The following is a 15,456-nucleotide window of genomic DNA, read 5'->3' as shown; positions in this document are numbered from 1 at the left end:
GTCCAACCATCACCAGTCTAGAGAACCACTAGGTCTTCAAGTCAATTTATAGCAATCTGAGGTTTAGGGTCATGGGAAGTATAGAAAATCATGGTTAAAAACATGGGCTTTATATTCACACTGGTCTTGAATTCCAAATTTACCACTGCATATCCTTGGACAAGTTAGTTATGTCTGAGCAAGTTGCTCTGAGCCTTTCTCCTCACCTACAAAATAACTATGTGAGAATCCACTAAGGGAGAAAATCTGCCATCAATTCCTGAGCAACCCTGCACATTTTTGCTGTGTATGCCAACACTGAGAGACGCTGACAGCACTTCCCCCAGAACTCTCCGTAACAAGCAGCCTTGATGATGAGTAAATAATATTTCCCCTCCCCAGACAAAGAGCAGGATTGTTTCTGCTTATTACAAAAGTGATAAATCCCCCAAAACTTCAAGCTATACTACAAAGCCATAATAATTAAAACAGTTTGGTATTGGAACAAAAACAGGCACACAGACCAATGGAATGGAATAGAGCCCAGAAATAAAGCCACACTTATATGAATAACCAATCTTTGATAAAGGAGCAAAGAATATGCAATGGCACAGGGACAGTTTGTTCAATAAATGGTGCTGGGAAAACTGGACCTCCACATGCAAAAAAACGAAACTAGACCACTACCTCTCACCATGCACAATAATCAACTCAAAATGGATAAAAGAACTGTACATAAGACCTGAAACCATAAAATATATAGAAGAAAATATAGGGAAAACACTACAAGACATACATCTCAATAACATCTTTAAAGACTCATCACCCAAAGCAGTGATAGTGCAGGCAAAGATAAACACCTGGGATTACATCAAACTGAAAAGTTTCTGTACAGCAAAAGAGACATTAACCAAAAAAGAGAGATACCCACTGATTGGGAAAAAATCTTTGCACTCCATTCAACTGATAAGGGACTGATCACAAAGATATACAAAGAACTGGGCCTCCCCAGTGGCGCAGCGGTTGAGTGCTGGGTTGCGAAGCTGCCCGCGGCCTCTGCGGCGCCGGTTCGATCCCCGGCTGCTCCCTAGCCACCGGAGGAGGGTCCCACATGGCGCGCAGACCTCTCCTGCCGCCCGCTGCTCCCCTCAGCAGTGTACCTCAGTCCTTCTGCCTGCTCTGCCTTCCGCTCTGGCTCTGGTGAATTCTCTCACCCTCCCGCGCTTCTGACTGTACCCAGTGCATGTATAAACAAATAAATAAATAAAAACATGCCTCTATAAAAAAAAATTAAAAAAAAAAAAAGATATACAAAGAACTCCCATGGCTCAACAAAAATAAAATAAACAATCCAGTCAAGAAATGGGCAGAAGAACTTAAAAGACCTTTCTCCAAAGAGGAAATGCAAATGGCCAACAGGCATATGAAAAAATATTCAACATCCCTTATAATCAGGGAAAAGCAAATCAAAACCACACTGAGATACCACCTTACATCAGTAAGAATGGTACATATAAAAAAAAAAAAAGCAACAACAAATGTTGGCGAGGATGGGTGAAAAATGAACACTCCTACATTGCTGGTGGGAGTGCAAACTGGTCCAACCACTGTGGAAAGCTGTCTGGAGGTTCCTCAGTCTACTAAAAATGGAGCTACCATGTGACCCAGCAATTCCACTCCTAGGGATCTACCCAAAGGACACAAAAACATTGATCCAAAAGAACACCTGTTCACCTACGTTTATTGCAGCACTATTTACAATAGGTAAAACCTGGAAACAACACAAATGTCCAAAAATAGATGACTGGATCGAGAAGATGTAGTATATATACACAATGGAATATTATTCAGCAATCAAAAACATAAACTCATGCCATTTGCAGCAACATGGATGGAGCTAGAAGGAATTATGCTCAGTGAAATAAGCCAGAAGGAAAAAGAAAAATATCGGATGGTTTCACTTATAACAGGAATATAGGGGAACCAAATAAAATATCAGTGTAAAAAATAATAACAGTACAAAACACAACAAAGCAAAACCAGATAATTATAAATCAGAGACATCCTGCAGGGGAGGAGGAGGGAGAGGGATCAGAGGGAGGGAGGGAGGAGCACAGGGGACTGAGGTGATGGTGCATGGGTGCATTGGTGAAGGAAACTCTATGGGGACTACACCTGAGGGGGTGGGGGGAAGCAAATATTGTTTAAAAAAAATAAAAATAAAAAATAAAATAAATTAAAATAAAAATAAATTACTCATGAAAGAAAATTGATAAATTCCATAAGCTCAGTGTTGCTCTCCTGTAATACAGCTCGTTACCTGTGTGGCACACATCCTTTTTTTTTTTTTTTAAAGATTCATTTATTTATTTATACAAGAACTGGGGTACAGGCCAGATGCGCAGGAGGGTGAGAGGATTCACCAGAGACAGAGCGGGGAACAGAACAGGCAGACTGACGAAATACACTGCTGAGGGGAGCAGCGGCCAGCAGGAGAGGTCTGCAGCGCCATGTGAGACCCTCGCCCGCTGGCATCAAACCTGCGCTGCAGAGACTGCGGACAGTTTCACAGTGCAGCGCTCAACCGCCTGTGCCACCAGGGGAGGCCCAGCACACATCCTGATTACCTCATAGGACTTAGGACCACAGCGAACCAGTGTGTCATGCTGACGTTTTGGCTGCTGCTTTTGCCATGAATAATAAATTATCTTTTGTCTGCGATCTAGGAGTGTTGAGTCTTCTACAATTCATGAAACAACAACAGGTGGATAAATAGGGTAAAATCCCAGATTGTGCACAGTCCTTGACAAATCACGTAAGAAAAGCTGTTGGCAAATATGATGTCTCATTATTGAGAATCACCTCCGGGTAGGCTTGAGAACCAAGGCAACTGGCCAAGGATTAGCATGATCTAGAGTGTAGCTGGCACTCTCTAGTGCCCTGCGCACAATGCAGGTTTAAAACAATATTGATGTGACCTTCACTGGACTTGGTTAATTCATAGTTCAGAAACAGTGCAATAAACTGGGATTTTCACCTGTAGCATTCAGTCTTAAATAGTCATCTTTCATGACTACCAGCTTTTTGTCAAACTAAAACCCAGATGCCATGCATTTATGTTAAGGTAGATTCATTACAGCCCTCACTGACCTTTGACTCTCACTATGTCAGGGCTGAATGGAACCTTGAGGACTGTTTATTTCAACTCCTTTCTTTACAAAATAAACTAACTCCCAAAGAGAAGATAGATAAATGATTTCTCAGCATTATATGTTTAAAAGTAGTCAGCTTACTTTCTAGAAAACCTCTTTAAATTGCCAGAAACTCTTTAAAACAGTATTAATAGGATCAGTTATATATCCTATTTCACATATTTCAACTCTACATAACATATGCAACACTCTTAGAATCTATAAAAATGTGGTATCTTGAAAACATATAGTGGTGTTAAGATCAAAATGCAGTTATCTACTAGTTTATGACACCATGGTTGATGACAGGTGTGGGTGGGAAATGCTTTTGAATAAATCTCTGTCACAATCAGCAATTGGTTTCACATTCAATAGCCATCCTTCTGCCTGTTATTTCTGTGGCCAGGCAATAAGGTACACTATTAATAATATTCACAGAAACAGTCAAAACAACAAGGAATAATGTGATCTCCAGAGTGAGAAGCATACGTGTGATAATAAATTATTGAAAGGAAAGGAGTTGAAAGCAGGGATTTGTAACATAAACTTAATCTTGATCCACAATTAGCTACAACAAAGCTGGTAGAACAAGTCTGGAAAAATGGGCCCAGCTCCCTGCAGCACAATTCCTACTTTAAAGTATTACTAATACCTCAACCTATTTTATATAGAGACATGACCACTTAAAATGTAGAATTTGGTCTCAGACCTACTATAAAATATAAAAATGGAGTGTTTGGATCTCACAAATTCATAAGGTCATCCAAAAATGGTTCAATGAAGTTAAGTATATGCTATATTGAGGGAAACTAAGTATTTAATGATTAGAGAACATGGGTTAGCCCTGCTTTAGTAAAAATAACACATAAAAATCCAAACCACAAGTATGGATAAAATCCAGGCCGTTTTATTGTTTTTGCATTGTAAAATTATTCTTCCTTTTAATACCTTGTCTAAAGACCATTAGTTACTCGACCAAAGGGGAGGAAAAATGTAAGCTGATGTACTGCCAATGAAAAACAAGCTCTGAAGGCTGCCTAAGAAAAGATGATTTCCACATACAAACGTTTTATGTACACAGACAATTCTGGAAAATGCTGATTTTGTAATGTGAGGGACTAGATTGCAGACCATATAATTAGAGGAAATGCTCTTGCCAATCTCATTTTAACCCATCTTAACTTTCTATTGGTTCCTGCCTTTATATCATGGGCAAGGTAAACAAAAGTAAATTGAAGTTATGACACAAACTTTGAAAACACACAGTCTTACTCACACAATCTGTAACGACAATGTTAAATGCTATGGAACAATAATGTCAAGAAAAGGAATGGGAAAAAGGCAGAGAGGGCCGAGCTTTCAGTTAGAAAAAGGAATGAAAATACTGACCCTATGGCCAGGTCCCTGACGACACCGTCCTCTATTGGAGCAGTGCAGTAATTTCAAAGCAATTTATCATTTCGGATAACACATTACATGGACAAACACCTGACATTATTTCATAATCAACAACAAATGGAAAACAATTGTTCTAAGGGGGACATCAAACAATGTTCTGTGCCTTGGTGAGTGTCCCATCAGGTATGAGAACTAAATTTATCTGTTTGAAATGCAGTAGCTAGCCTATATGGCACTTTTTTAAAAAAAGATTTATTTATTTATGCATACAAGACCTGGAGTACAGGCCAGAGATGTGAGGGGTGAGAGGATTCACCAGAGACAGAGCAGGGAACAGAAGAGGCAGACTGACTGAAATACACTGCTGAGGGGAGCAGTGGGGAGACAGGAGAGGCCTGCTGCACCATGTGGGTAGCTCCCTAGCCGGCCGGGGATCAAACTCGTGCTGCAAAGGCTGTGGATTGCTTCATAGTGCGGTATTTAACCCCTAGCGCCACCAGGGAGGTCCATATATGGCACTTTTATGTGAATTAGAAGTGCCCCCTGGAAAACATAGTCTGTGACTGGGCATATGATTTGGTGAGTGATATAACCTCTATAGTCTCATACTGCTGGGTAGGGTCCAACCAGACATAGTAGTCCTGATCTCTATTATACATAGACTTTATTAAAGTATATAGTCTACACAAGGTCTTGTTTTCTACATACAGAATCTTCCTAAAGAACTTCAATCAACTATTAAACATGTGAGATTTTATCGGTGATTGATTTCAAAGCAAATAAAACAACACTTTCTATAGCTTTCTCTCCCTGGAACAAAACAGAAGGAGAAAATGCCACCTGTGCAGTCCCAATAATCATCATTTATCTCCTGTTTAGAGGGAAATTACCCACCTGATTGGGTCAGTAAATGGTCAGCCTAGAAGTTGCAAAGAGGAGATGGATTACTAGTCTAAACCTACTTAAATGCACAACAGTTCAAGGAATTATATGCCTATTGCCTCCCACACAATAAACACACTAAATTGGAAAGTAGCGGTTACACAATATCTTTAGCAAATGTATGTGGAGTCTAGGCCATTTGCTCAAGTTGATTTCTCATACTTACACAACCCACCAATCCCCAGCTCCATCACCTTATTAGTGTAGTCTGGTTTCACTTTCAACCACACAAATGTCTAAATAAAGAAACTTAACAGCTCACAGTCCTTTGCAAAAGTTTACTCACAAAATTATCTAGATTCAGCAACCTAGAACATATTAAAGTGCCTAGAAAACAAAAACTGGCACCTCGAGTATCAAATTGGCATTTATATTGAAATAAAACTGGAACTAGTAAATAAATTTAGTTGTATGTGTGTGTATTTCTCAAAGAATTAAATGAACCATTTATCTAGAGAACTCAAGAACAATTTCCATTTGCCCAAATATCCGCGACATTTCCCTGGGAGGAAAATTCTTTTTTATTATTATTTTTTTAATTTTTACATCATTGTTCATTATTAAACAATATTTGCTTCCTCCCACCCCCTCAGGTGCAGTTCCCATAGAGTTTCCTTCACCAGTGCACCCGTGCACCATCACCCCAGTCCCCTATGTTCCTCCCTCCCTCCCTCTGATCCCTCTCCCTCCTTGGGAGGAAAATTCTTATATATTAACCCCATGCCACTTCACAAACTGCAGAATGAAGAATGAGTGATTACCCAACCAGTCAGTGGAGCCAAAAGTCTTATTTGGTCTGTTTTCTATGGCACATAACAGCTATTCCAAGAAGTCTCTCCACACTTGTATAGTCAACCTTTCCAGGTACTACTACAGAATTAAAGACAGAAGTAAACTTGACTGGAGCTGATGCTTTATGATAGCACCTTCTGTGAAGTAACTTTGAATGAGGTTTTACCATTAATTTAAAGCTGTATTGTTTGAGGAGCTCAGTGGCATGTACATTTATTAGGCATAAACTAGAATAAAAATCTAATTATTTTGAGGCAATTGGGGATATTTGGTTATGAATTGAGTATTAGATGACATGAAGGAATATGTTAATGTTTAAAGATGCCATAATACCATAGTAGCTATGCTTTTAAAAAGTACTATTTAGAGATGCACAATAAGTATGGGGTAGCACCCTATGTTTATAGCAGCACTGTTTACAATAGCTAAGCTTTGGAAACAACCCAAATGCCCAAAAATAGATGACTGGATCAAGAAGATGTGGTACATATATACCATGGAATATTACTCAGCATTCAAAAAAGATAAACACATGCAATTTGCTGCAACATGGATGGCGCTGGAAGGGATCATGCTCAGCGAAATAAGCCAAAAAGAAAAAGAAAAATACCGGATGGTCTCACTCATAGCAGGAATCTAGAAAACTTAAATAATGGACCAGGAAAATGAATAACTATAAGAAAGTGAAAATCAAAATCAACAAAAAACTATGAACCAGAGACACTTTTAGGGGGGCGGGGGCGGGAGGGGAGGGATTGGGGTCAGAATGGGGGGCTGCAATTGTATGGGGAATATAACAATAAAATTTATAAAAAAAAAAAAAAGTATGGGGTAGCAAAATGACTATACCTTGGATTTGTATTAAAATACTGTAGTAAGGAAAAAGTAGAAGAAAAATGAAGCAAATGCTGAAAATTGAGATAACTGCCTCGTGGGTAATGGATATATGGTGGTTCTTTATATTATCCTCCACTTTTTAGTATGTTTGAAAATTTAGTATACATGAAAATAAGTTTTATTTTTAAAAAAAACTTATTAACTAGCCTGTATTACAAATAAAGTGAAAACTTTGGCTAAACTCTCTTAACTTTTAGCTGGGTGAAAGACCAACAAATTAAGGATGGATAAAAATTTTGAGCAGATCTTTATCAAAGCATGCAGCTATATATCACAGAACAACAAACAGGATTTATTTATTTATTTTTTTGTATGATGCGATCAGAAGGCTGACCTTTGGGGCCATCTTTCAGGCTGCCCATCACAGTGCATCTGTATTTTTATTTTTTATTTTTTATTTATTTTATTTTTTATTTTAACATTTATTTTTTTTTAAATTTTTTAGACAATATTTGCTTCTCCCCACCCCCTCAGATTGAGTCCCCATAGAATTTCCTTCCCCTAGGCACCCATGCACCATCACCACAGTCCCCTGTGATCCTCCCTTCTTCCCTCCCTCTGATCCCTACAGGGGAGGAATAGGATTTATTTTTAAAGAATTGTAGCAATTCTTTTAAAGAATTGGTCCTCCCTGGTGGCGCAGACAGTTCTGTCCGCAACCTCTGCAGTGCCGGTTGGATCCCCGCCGGCCCTGCTGGCAGTGGAGATACCCACAAGGCGAGCAGACCTCTCTTGTCTTGCCTGCTGCTCCCCTCAGCAGTGTTATTTCGGTCGATCTGCCTGTTCTGCTCCTCACTCTGTCTCTGGTGAATCCTCTCACCCTTCCGCACATCTGGCCTGTACCCGGGTTCTTGTATAAATGAATAAATCTTAAAAAAAAAAAAAAAAGAATTGTACCAAACATCTTTCTTTCTCCTGCCACAAGATTGAATCAATCGCCTTTGGGTGAACCATACCTTGAATTCCTACCTAGGCCTGCCTGAAGAGTCATCTAGAAACTTCTCATTTGATGTAGGCACTGATACATAGAAACCTAACAGAAAGAGAGACGTGGCCAATTTGCTGGTCTGTACTTGGTAGCAATGTAGTTTATCCTCTCTAAAATAATACAGAAAAACCTTCATTATACAAAAACCTATATAAATCATGATTGGAAAGAATTTTGTTTTCTACATTCTTTCAAGAAAGGCACCAATATCCTTTTCCCCATACTACCACATAAAGCAACCAAGTATCAGGGTTCAAGCTGCAATCATTTAGACTGAAACAAATTTAGCCTCAACTGGTAAATACGTTCTAGTATGAGTTAATTTCTTTCTATTGCTTGCATTCACAATAAGTAGCTATGTAAAAATATATCTCAATTTTTCTTTACATGCATCTACTCTGAGCTGTCTTCCACCATGGTTGTATTTTTCAAGATGCCCACTTAGATATTAAGTATGTCAATATACTTCAAGTACCTGCCATCACTTTAGTTTTTTTTTTTTCTTTTTTTTTTTTAAATAGAGGCATGTTTTATTTATTTATTTGTTTGTTTGTTTGTTTTTGTTTATACATGCACTGGGTACAGTCAGAAGTGCGGGAGGGTGAGAGAATTCACCAGAGCCAGAGTGGGGAGCAGAGCAGGCAGAAGGACCGAAGCACACCGCTGAGGGGAGCAGCGGGCGGCAGGAGAGGTCTGCGCGCCATGTGGGACCCTCCTCCGGTGGCCGGGGAGCAGCCAGGGATCGAACCGGCGCAGCGGAGGCTGCGGGCAGCATCGCAACCCAGCGCTCAACCGCTGCGCCACCTGGGAGGCCCCACTTTAGTTTCTTTAGTATTGACAAACATCCAAAATCTGACAGAAGGAATATCCAGTCTCTTCTGTACAGTAGACTGAATATTGGGATAGGAGAAAACTAGGTTTTCAATAATAATTTCTATTGCTAGTAATACCTAGTATTATTTAACCAAATGTACCGATTCACATAAATTAGCATATATTATGTATGTTTATTGTCAGAACATCCTGTAATTTAGTGTTCTTTGAAATCAGGTTGGAAAAGAATATGATTTTACTTCAATGACATGTTGCTACTTCCAGAGCTTGAAGTAGAATCTAGGTAGGTTACAACTTTAGTTGTAATTAACAAAAAGAAAGGAACAGAAAAGAAAGAAACTGAGTAACTTTTCATATTAGAGCCCTGAAGCATAATGATTCAGTGCTACAGCTACCTTCTATGATAGAAGTAATAGTTTTTAAACTCATCCCTAGGTCGAACAACTTAACATATCAGTGACTAAGCTTCCTGGCTTGTATAACAGCAGTAAGCTGGCTGACAAGGCAAAATATCAGGTATCTAATGAAAGTTTTCAGAAATTCTAAATGCTTCTAATTGATAAATTGAAACAAAAAGGTAAAAAATTACAGTGGAAAAAAATTGAACTCACATCTTATATTCATTCAACACAAAGAATTATTAGTAAAAGGACAGAAGGTATAATCCTCCAAATAGGCAATGGAATTTTGGAGATACACACACATACATCATCTCCACCCACATTATAGTAGCTTATATGACAATAATGTTAGAGCTATCAAATTGCAAGAAAGTTGTTAAACCATCCAACCATAAACAGATTTGACTCAGGGAATGCAAGAGGTTAACAATAATGCAATATATCTGCATAGCATTCATTCATTTGTTTTCTAAATGTGTTCTCATTCAACACTGAGTTTTATCTAAACTACCTCATGAAGCAAATCAGGCAGACATTATCTCAGACTGCAGATGTTATCCAAAGGGTTCAAACTTTTGTCTGATGTTAAATGGCTCATCAGAGATCACAAACAAATAAGAAAATGAATACTGGAACTTTGGTACTTTAGTCCCCCATTCAGTATTCTTTGTCAATAATCTGAAATCTCCTACTAATAACAATGTTACTTGGGTTATCAATTTTGGCACTGTTTCTTCAGTAGGAAGTTCAGGATCTAATATCACAAAAATCCAAACAAACAAGGCGATAGGAAGTTCTCCCAACCAGGAAAAAGTTTCTTGAATTTCGGAATTAGAGAAACTAAAAAGAAGAAGGTACAGACAGGTTCATTTGATGGATATGTATATGTACAGATATACATACACATACACATATATATTCACAAAAGTAAACTTTCATTTTTTAAAAAGTCTCAACAAATTACACTTTCAAAATGTCTAGCCTATAAGCAAAGAATTCCCAGCTAAAAATCAGTTATTGAAAGCTTCCATACCTAAGCACTGGCTTACAAGGTTTTGAAGAATAGGCATAAAGCAGAACCCTTGCCCAGAAGCACTTTCAAATCTTTGTAGATAGAACGTCATCATGTAACATTCAGATACATGGTATTCAGAAGTTCTAAAGAAGGAAGAGTCTTTAGTAAACTCAACTAATAATTAGTGAAGGTCATGGAAGAATGAGGCTCTATAGGCAAGATCTGGTCTGCAAAAGGCAGGTGAGATTTATAAAGGAGAAACAGGGTGGACGTTTCAGATTTGGTAAAGGTGTTCAGGGTCAGTGGTAGGAAGGAGAGGCAATGGAGTGGCAGGAAGAAGAGAAGCAGAGAAGCAGAGAAATATACCGCATAAGGATGAGCTCGTAAATAGATGAGTAGATGAGCATAAAATAGAGCTGATGCCTCTAATTCTAAACATCAAACTCTTATTATGCCACTCTGCTCCTCCTAACTGATCTTCCTGCCTCCACTTTGGCACCCCTCTCCAAGAAATTCTCCATTATCATTAAGTTGCTTTCTGAAACACAGTTCTGATCAGATCTGTCTCTTGCTTTAATTTCTTCACTGGCTTATACTGACTTGCAGAAAGAAGTAGAAACTCTAACATGGCTTACTTAAAAATATCCATCATGATCTCTACTCTGTCTCTCTTCCAGCAATACCCTTTGTTTCAGTCATACAAAGCTACCCAGAGTTCCTCTATTGGGCATGTTCCCACATCTCTCTACCTTATATATGCTCTTCAAACTAAAATGCCCTTCTGTCTTCTTCAATTAACGCCTTATTCTTCAAACCTTGGTGCAAATGTCAACTACTAACATGTTGTCTTTCCTTACCACACTCAAGCATCCAATTAGACCTAGATGCCTTTCCATGATGCTTTTATAACACTCTCTTATACATATTCCTATCATTCCTCATCACACAGCTCTTTATTCATTAGCTACCCTGTCTCCTTCACTAGATAATGAACACCTGTATACACCAGCACTCAAAATACAGCCTAGCATGTAGTAGATGCTCAGTAGTAGGTGCTCAGTAAACATTTTCAAGAAAAATGAAATCATTGTGCTTAAACTAAAATCAAAACATGATTTATACAATTAAAAACAAATAACGGAATACTCAGGAAATTATAAAACAGAAATTTCTGTTTCTTCAAGTTACTCATCTGTCTCTAATATTAATTTTACTGTTTAAAGAACCAACAACTTCAGAAATTATACAGAAAAACAAAGTCAAAATGCAAAAACATCAAAGAATGTTAAGCCACTCTACACCATTATGCTACGTGTCAGCTCTCCTTAACACTAGCCTTTCTTAACTGTAAGCCACAGCCTTCAATATGTGTGTTTCAAAATGTCAGTGCTTCTTAAGACCTCTAGAGCGCTCTCTACTAATTGGTTTGACAAAATACATTCCACCATTGACATCAAATTACTAATTAACCTAAGATTCGTGTTGTTTGATGACATGCTACAATCTGGCACTAACCAGATAGTTACTTAAAATCCAGTGCTCTGCTACTAAGGTATTATTATTCAAGGTGTTATGAGTTCAAGACAAGGTTGTATTCATTAAAAAGAATCCAAACAAAAATGATCATTATGAGGATACACAGATGAAGAAAATTTAAATAAATTTTCATTTAATCTTAAACATAAGTTGTTAAAAGTCCTGAAATGTCACTCTGAAAAAAAATTCTCACTAATATCCATTAAAAATTTGATGATATAAAATGAAAGTAGTTCTTCTTTATATAAAACATGACTTCCTTCTCGTTTTCCAGATCCACGAGTAACAAAATGAAAACAACTTAACACAAGCTGTATACTTTATGAATTCACTAAACTATAGCTACTGAGTTCAGTTTTCCATGCGGTAGAAATTTTCATCTTAGCTAACACTATATATACATTGCATAGCTAACTTTTTACCCCAGATGATTTATGTTCAATATCAATTGTATGTAACATCAGTGCTATTTCCCTTCTCCTTTCATCACTGACTGCCTTTACTCCCCAGTAATTTCAAGAGGAATCAACTGGTATTTTTTTTTACTCTTTTGGATAACTTAATAGTTCGTATACTTCTATAGGTGACATATGCTTTTGAGAAACTAGTGAAATCTATGAAACACAGGAAAAAAAAATGTACATATCTATTATATATACACTCAAATTTTTTCATATAATTTCTAGAGTTTAAGAACCCCTAATCCTCACAATCACCTACACACAAAATTATTTATTGCCTATTTTATCTTTCATAATCCCACACAACTCCTTTATGCACACAAACACACAAAATTTAGGACTATTACAGTGATTATTAACATAATACTCAAAATAAAATTCGGTTGATGTAAACTTTTATCTTACTAGCAATATTTTAAGCAAAGAATCCCAGATTAATTCCTCCCTAAAAGGCCTTAGAAGAACATGTTACGCACTTCAATAGGACAACTCAAATTTAGGCACTTATAAAAAAAGTTTATGAAGTTTTGGTTTTGGTCAACCTGCTTACCTTAAAATGTGCTATGTCTTCCTAAGTTTGTTTTTATTAATTCTGACACATCTACCTGTAAAATCACGTAAGACTCAAATGTTATGATTGAGCAAATAAGAAAACTCCCATTAATATTAAAAAACTTTTGGAGTCAAACACTTGTTCTAGTATATCAAGCTATGTTCAACACAGAACAGCATTAGTTAGGAACTGAAAGTGATACCAACTCATAACTATCTAGTTACCTTGTCAAAGCAAGTAAAACATAAAAGATGAAACAGGACAAATGACCACAGGGAAGGGAAGAATATAATCAAGATGTTATTACTAACAGACAGATGTAAGCGCTTTTTCTTGAGAGCATATTCCCTAAAAGTAAAAGGTTCTTACTGGATATACCAAACTATTTGTAGAAACTGTCTGTTTGCTTTTCATGTTTGCTTAAACTTTTAGTACAGTTTAAACCACAGTTTTGTAGTGGATTTTTTTTAAAAAAAGGGAAGGGAATAAGATCACCATTTTATCACAAACTGATAAATGTCGAAATCAAAGTATCAGAATTTTTAAATAGGTTGACCTTTGTGATACACTAACAAAACTTTTCTAAGTTTCATGATGATGGGGCACCCATTAAATCCATTAATCCTCTACCAGCATGGACAATTCACAATGAGCTTGTGACTCCTTGTGTTCACTTGTAAATGTTGGGGTAACAGGACACATCAGTAAGGAAGTTTTCATTTCACCTCAAGTTAGGGTGCATAGATGAGACTTTAAACTTGTCATTATATTCTACCTCACTAGGTCCCTTCCCACATAAGGAAAGGCTGCATATTTCCTGAAGTGATAATGCTTTGACTACCCTTTTCCAATACGGACATCCCATAAATGAAAAGCAAATAGGCGGCAAGAGAGAGAAGTGCAACAATTATATACCAAATGGCAAGATGCCAGAAGAAACAGCTCGAGTTATAGGTCACCTTCTTCTTCCTTATTATAATCAAGTTGCTGTTTAAAACTGAAAAGTAGATGTGCAACATGTGGCTTGTGCTTCAGATCTAAACTAAGAACCTTCGGTCAGGAGTATTCGCTGAATTGTATGAAAAGTGTAGGAAAAGTGTTTCCCCATTTGCCATCAGAATTAGAAAGTTTACCAAAAAGAGGAACTGCTTTAAGTGATGAATTGAAGAAACTCCACTATTTCCCAATCTAATACCAGGCCCCATTGATTTCATTCCTCTGCACATTAAGTCAGTGAGAGGAAATGGACTGTTATGGCTGGTGCAAGCACTCTCAAGACGGCAAGACTTGTGGAGTCCGCCTACTGCTTTGGGGCGTTCTTAGACAAGTAAGGGGAAGAACTGTAACGCTGCCTGTTACACACCAAAGTTGGTGGTACGTCAATGAGCCTGCAACTCCCATGCTCGCCCCCTGTCCCACTCTTCCAAAGAAATGTTTCTTGGGAGAGAGCACATGGAGAGGCGGGAAGGAAAAAAAAAAAACGCACGTAGGCGCCTCTAGCCAAGATTTATGGTAAAGTAGAGAGATTGGGAGCCTACGTCGTGTGTTTTTGGTTTTCCGGTTGTTTTGTGGTTTTTGGTTTTTTGAGTTGCAAATCTGGGGGTGGGCTCCGAAGTATTTGAATTGAAAAGAAGAGGTTTTCCCCGGCCCGGCCCAAAGCGTTAAAAGGCAAAAACCCAGCAACTGACAGCGGTGGGAGGAAAACAGGATCGTTCAAAGGTTCGTGCCCACAAGTTAGACAAACAACAACAGACCCTACCCCGTATTCCGGGTCACCCCAAGTTGGGGTGGGGCCCTTCCCCTTCCCGCACTGCTTCCTGAGCTGACAAGAGTGAGAAAGGGGTTAAATGCAGAAGGGGGTGCTCTTCCGCCCCCACGCCGTCTCCGCGCCTCCGCGGGGCCGCGCCTTTAGCGGCTCCCTGAGTGGCACACCGAGGTCGCGGTCACCCTAGGGAGGGGGCCCCGGGTCCCCCGTGTTCAACGGCAGGAGCCGGGGCTCTCGCCGTCCCCAAGGCCGGCGGGGGCTGCGGGAGCACTCACCAATTTGGGTTTGTTTTTCGTTTCCTCTTCGTAGGCGGCCCGGTTCCCTGCGTTCCGCTTGTTGCTTCGGCCCCCACCGGGTTCCTCGCTGCTGCCTCCCGCTCCCGACGCCGCCGCCCCGGGCTGCTCCATCTTTCTCCGGCCCTGTCACCTGTGCCCTTAACCACCCCTCTCCTCAACCGAGGAGCCCCTAGGGGCGGTCCCGCTGCCCCGCGCTGTTTCGGCAGCACGTCTTCTGGGTGAGAATGTGTCTGCCCAGTAGAGCTGCCGGGTTCAGGCCCCGGGGTTCCCGAGTCTCAGGCACCCCCGACGCAACACGCCGTTGCCACTACTCCGCGCTGGGGCAAGCCCTGCCCCTGAGCAGCTGCAATCACCACGGCCGCCGCCGCCGCCGCCGCCGCCACCCTCAGGGCGGTGTTAGGGTGGAGG

General features: G+C 39.3%; 1 protein-coding gene across 2 annotated transcripts in view; it reads right to left on the bottom strand.

Moving 5' to 3' along the window:
* The window catches only part of DIAPH2 (diaphanous related formin 2), a gene marked incomplete at both ends in the record, with an annotated part of 881,049 nt that extends 865,890 nt beyond the window's left edge, over positions 1-15,159 (bottom strand). For both annotated transcript variants that reach the window (XM_084259207.1, XM_084259208.1), the window contains one exon: positions 15,028-15,159. In XM_084259207.1, coding sequence (XP_084115333.1) covers positions 15,028-15,159 — 132 coding nt within the window. The remainder of the gene's footprint in view (positions 1-15,027) is intronic.
* Positions 15,160-15,456: the final 297 nt, after the last annotated feature.

The sequence above is a fragment of the Talpa europaea genome (genome assembly GCF_964194135.1).
Source record: "Talpa europaea genome assembly, chromosome: X".
Classification (NCBI taxonomy): domain Eukaryota; kingdom Metazoa; phylum Chordata; class Mammalia; order Eulipotyphla; family Talpidae; genus Talpa; species Talpa europaea.
Note: the sequence above shows the minus strand (reverse complement) of the source record. Positions and strands in the feature narration are given on the sequence as shown.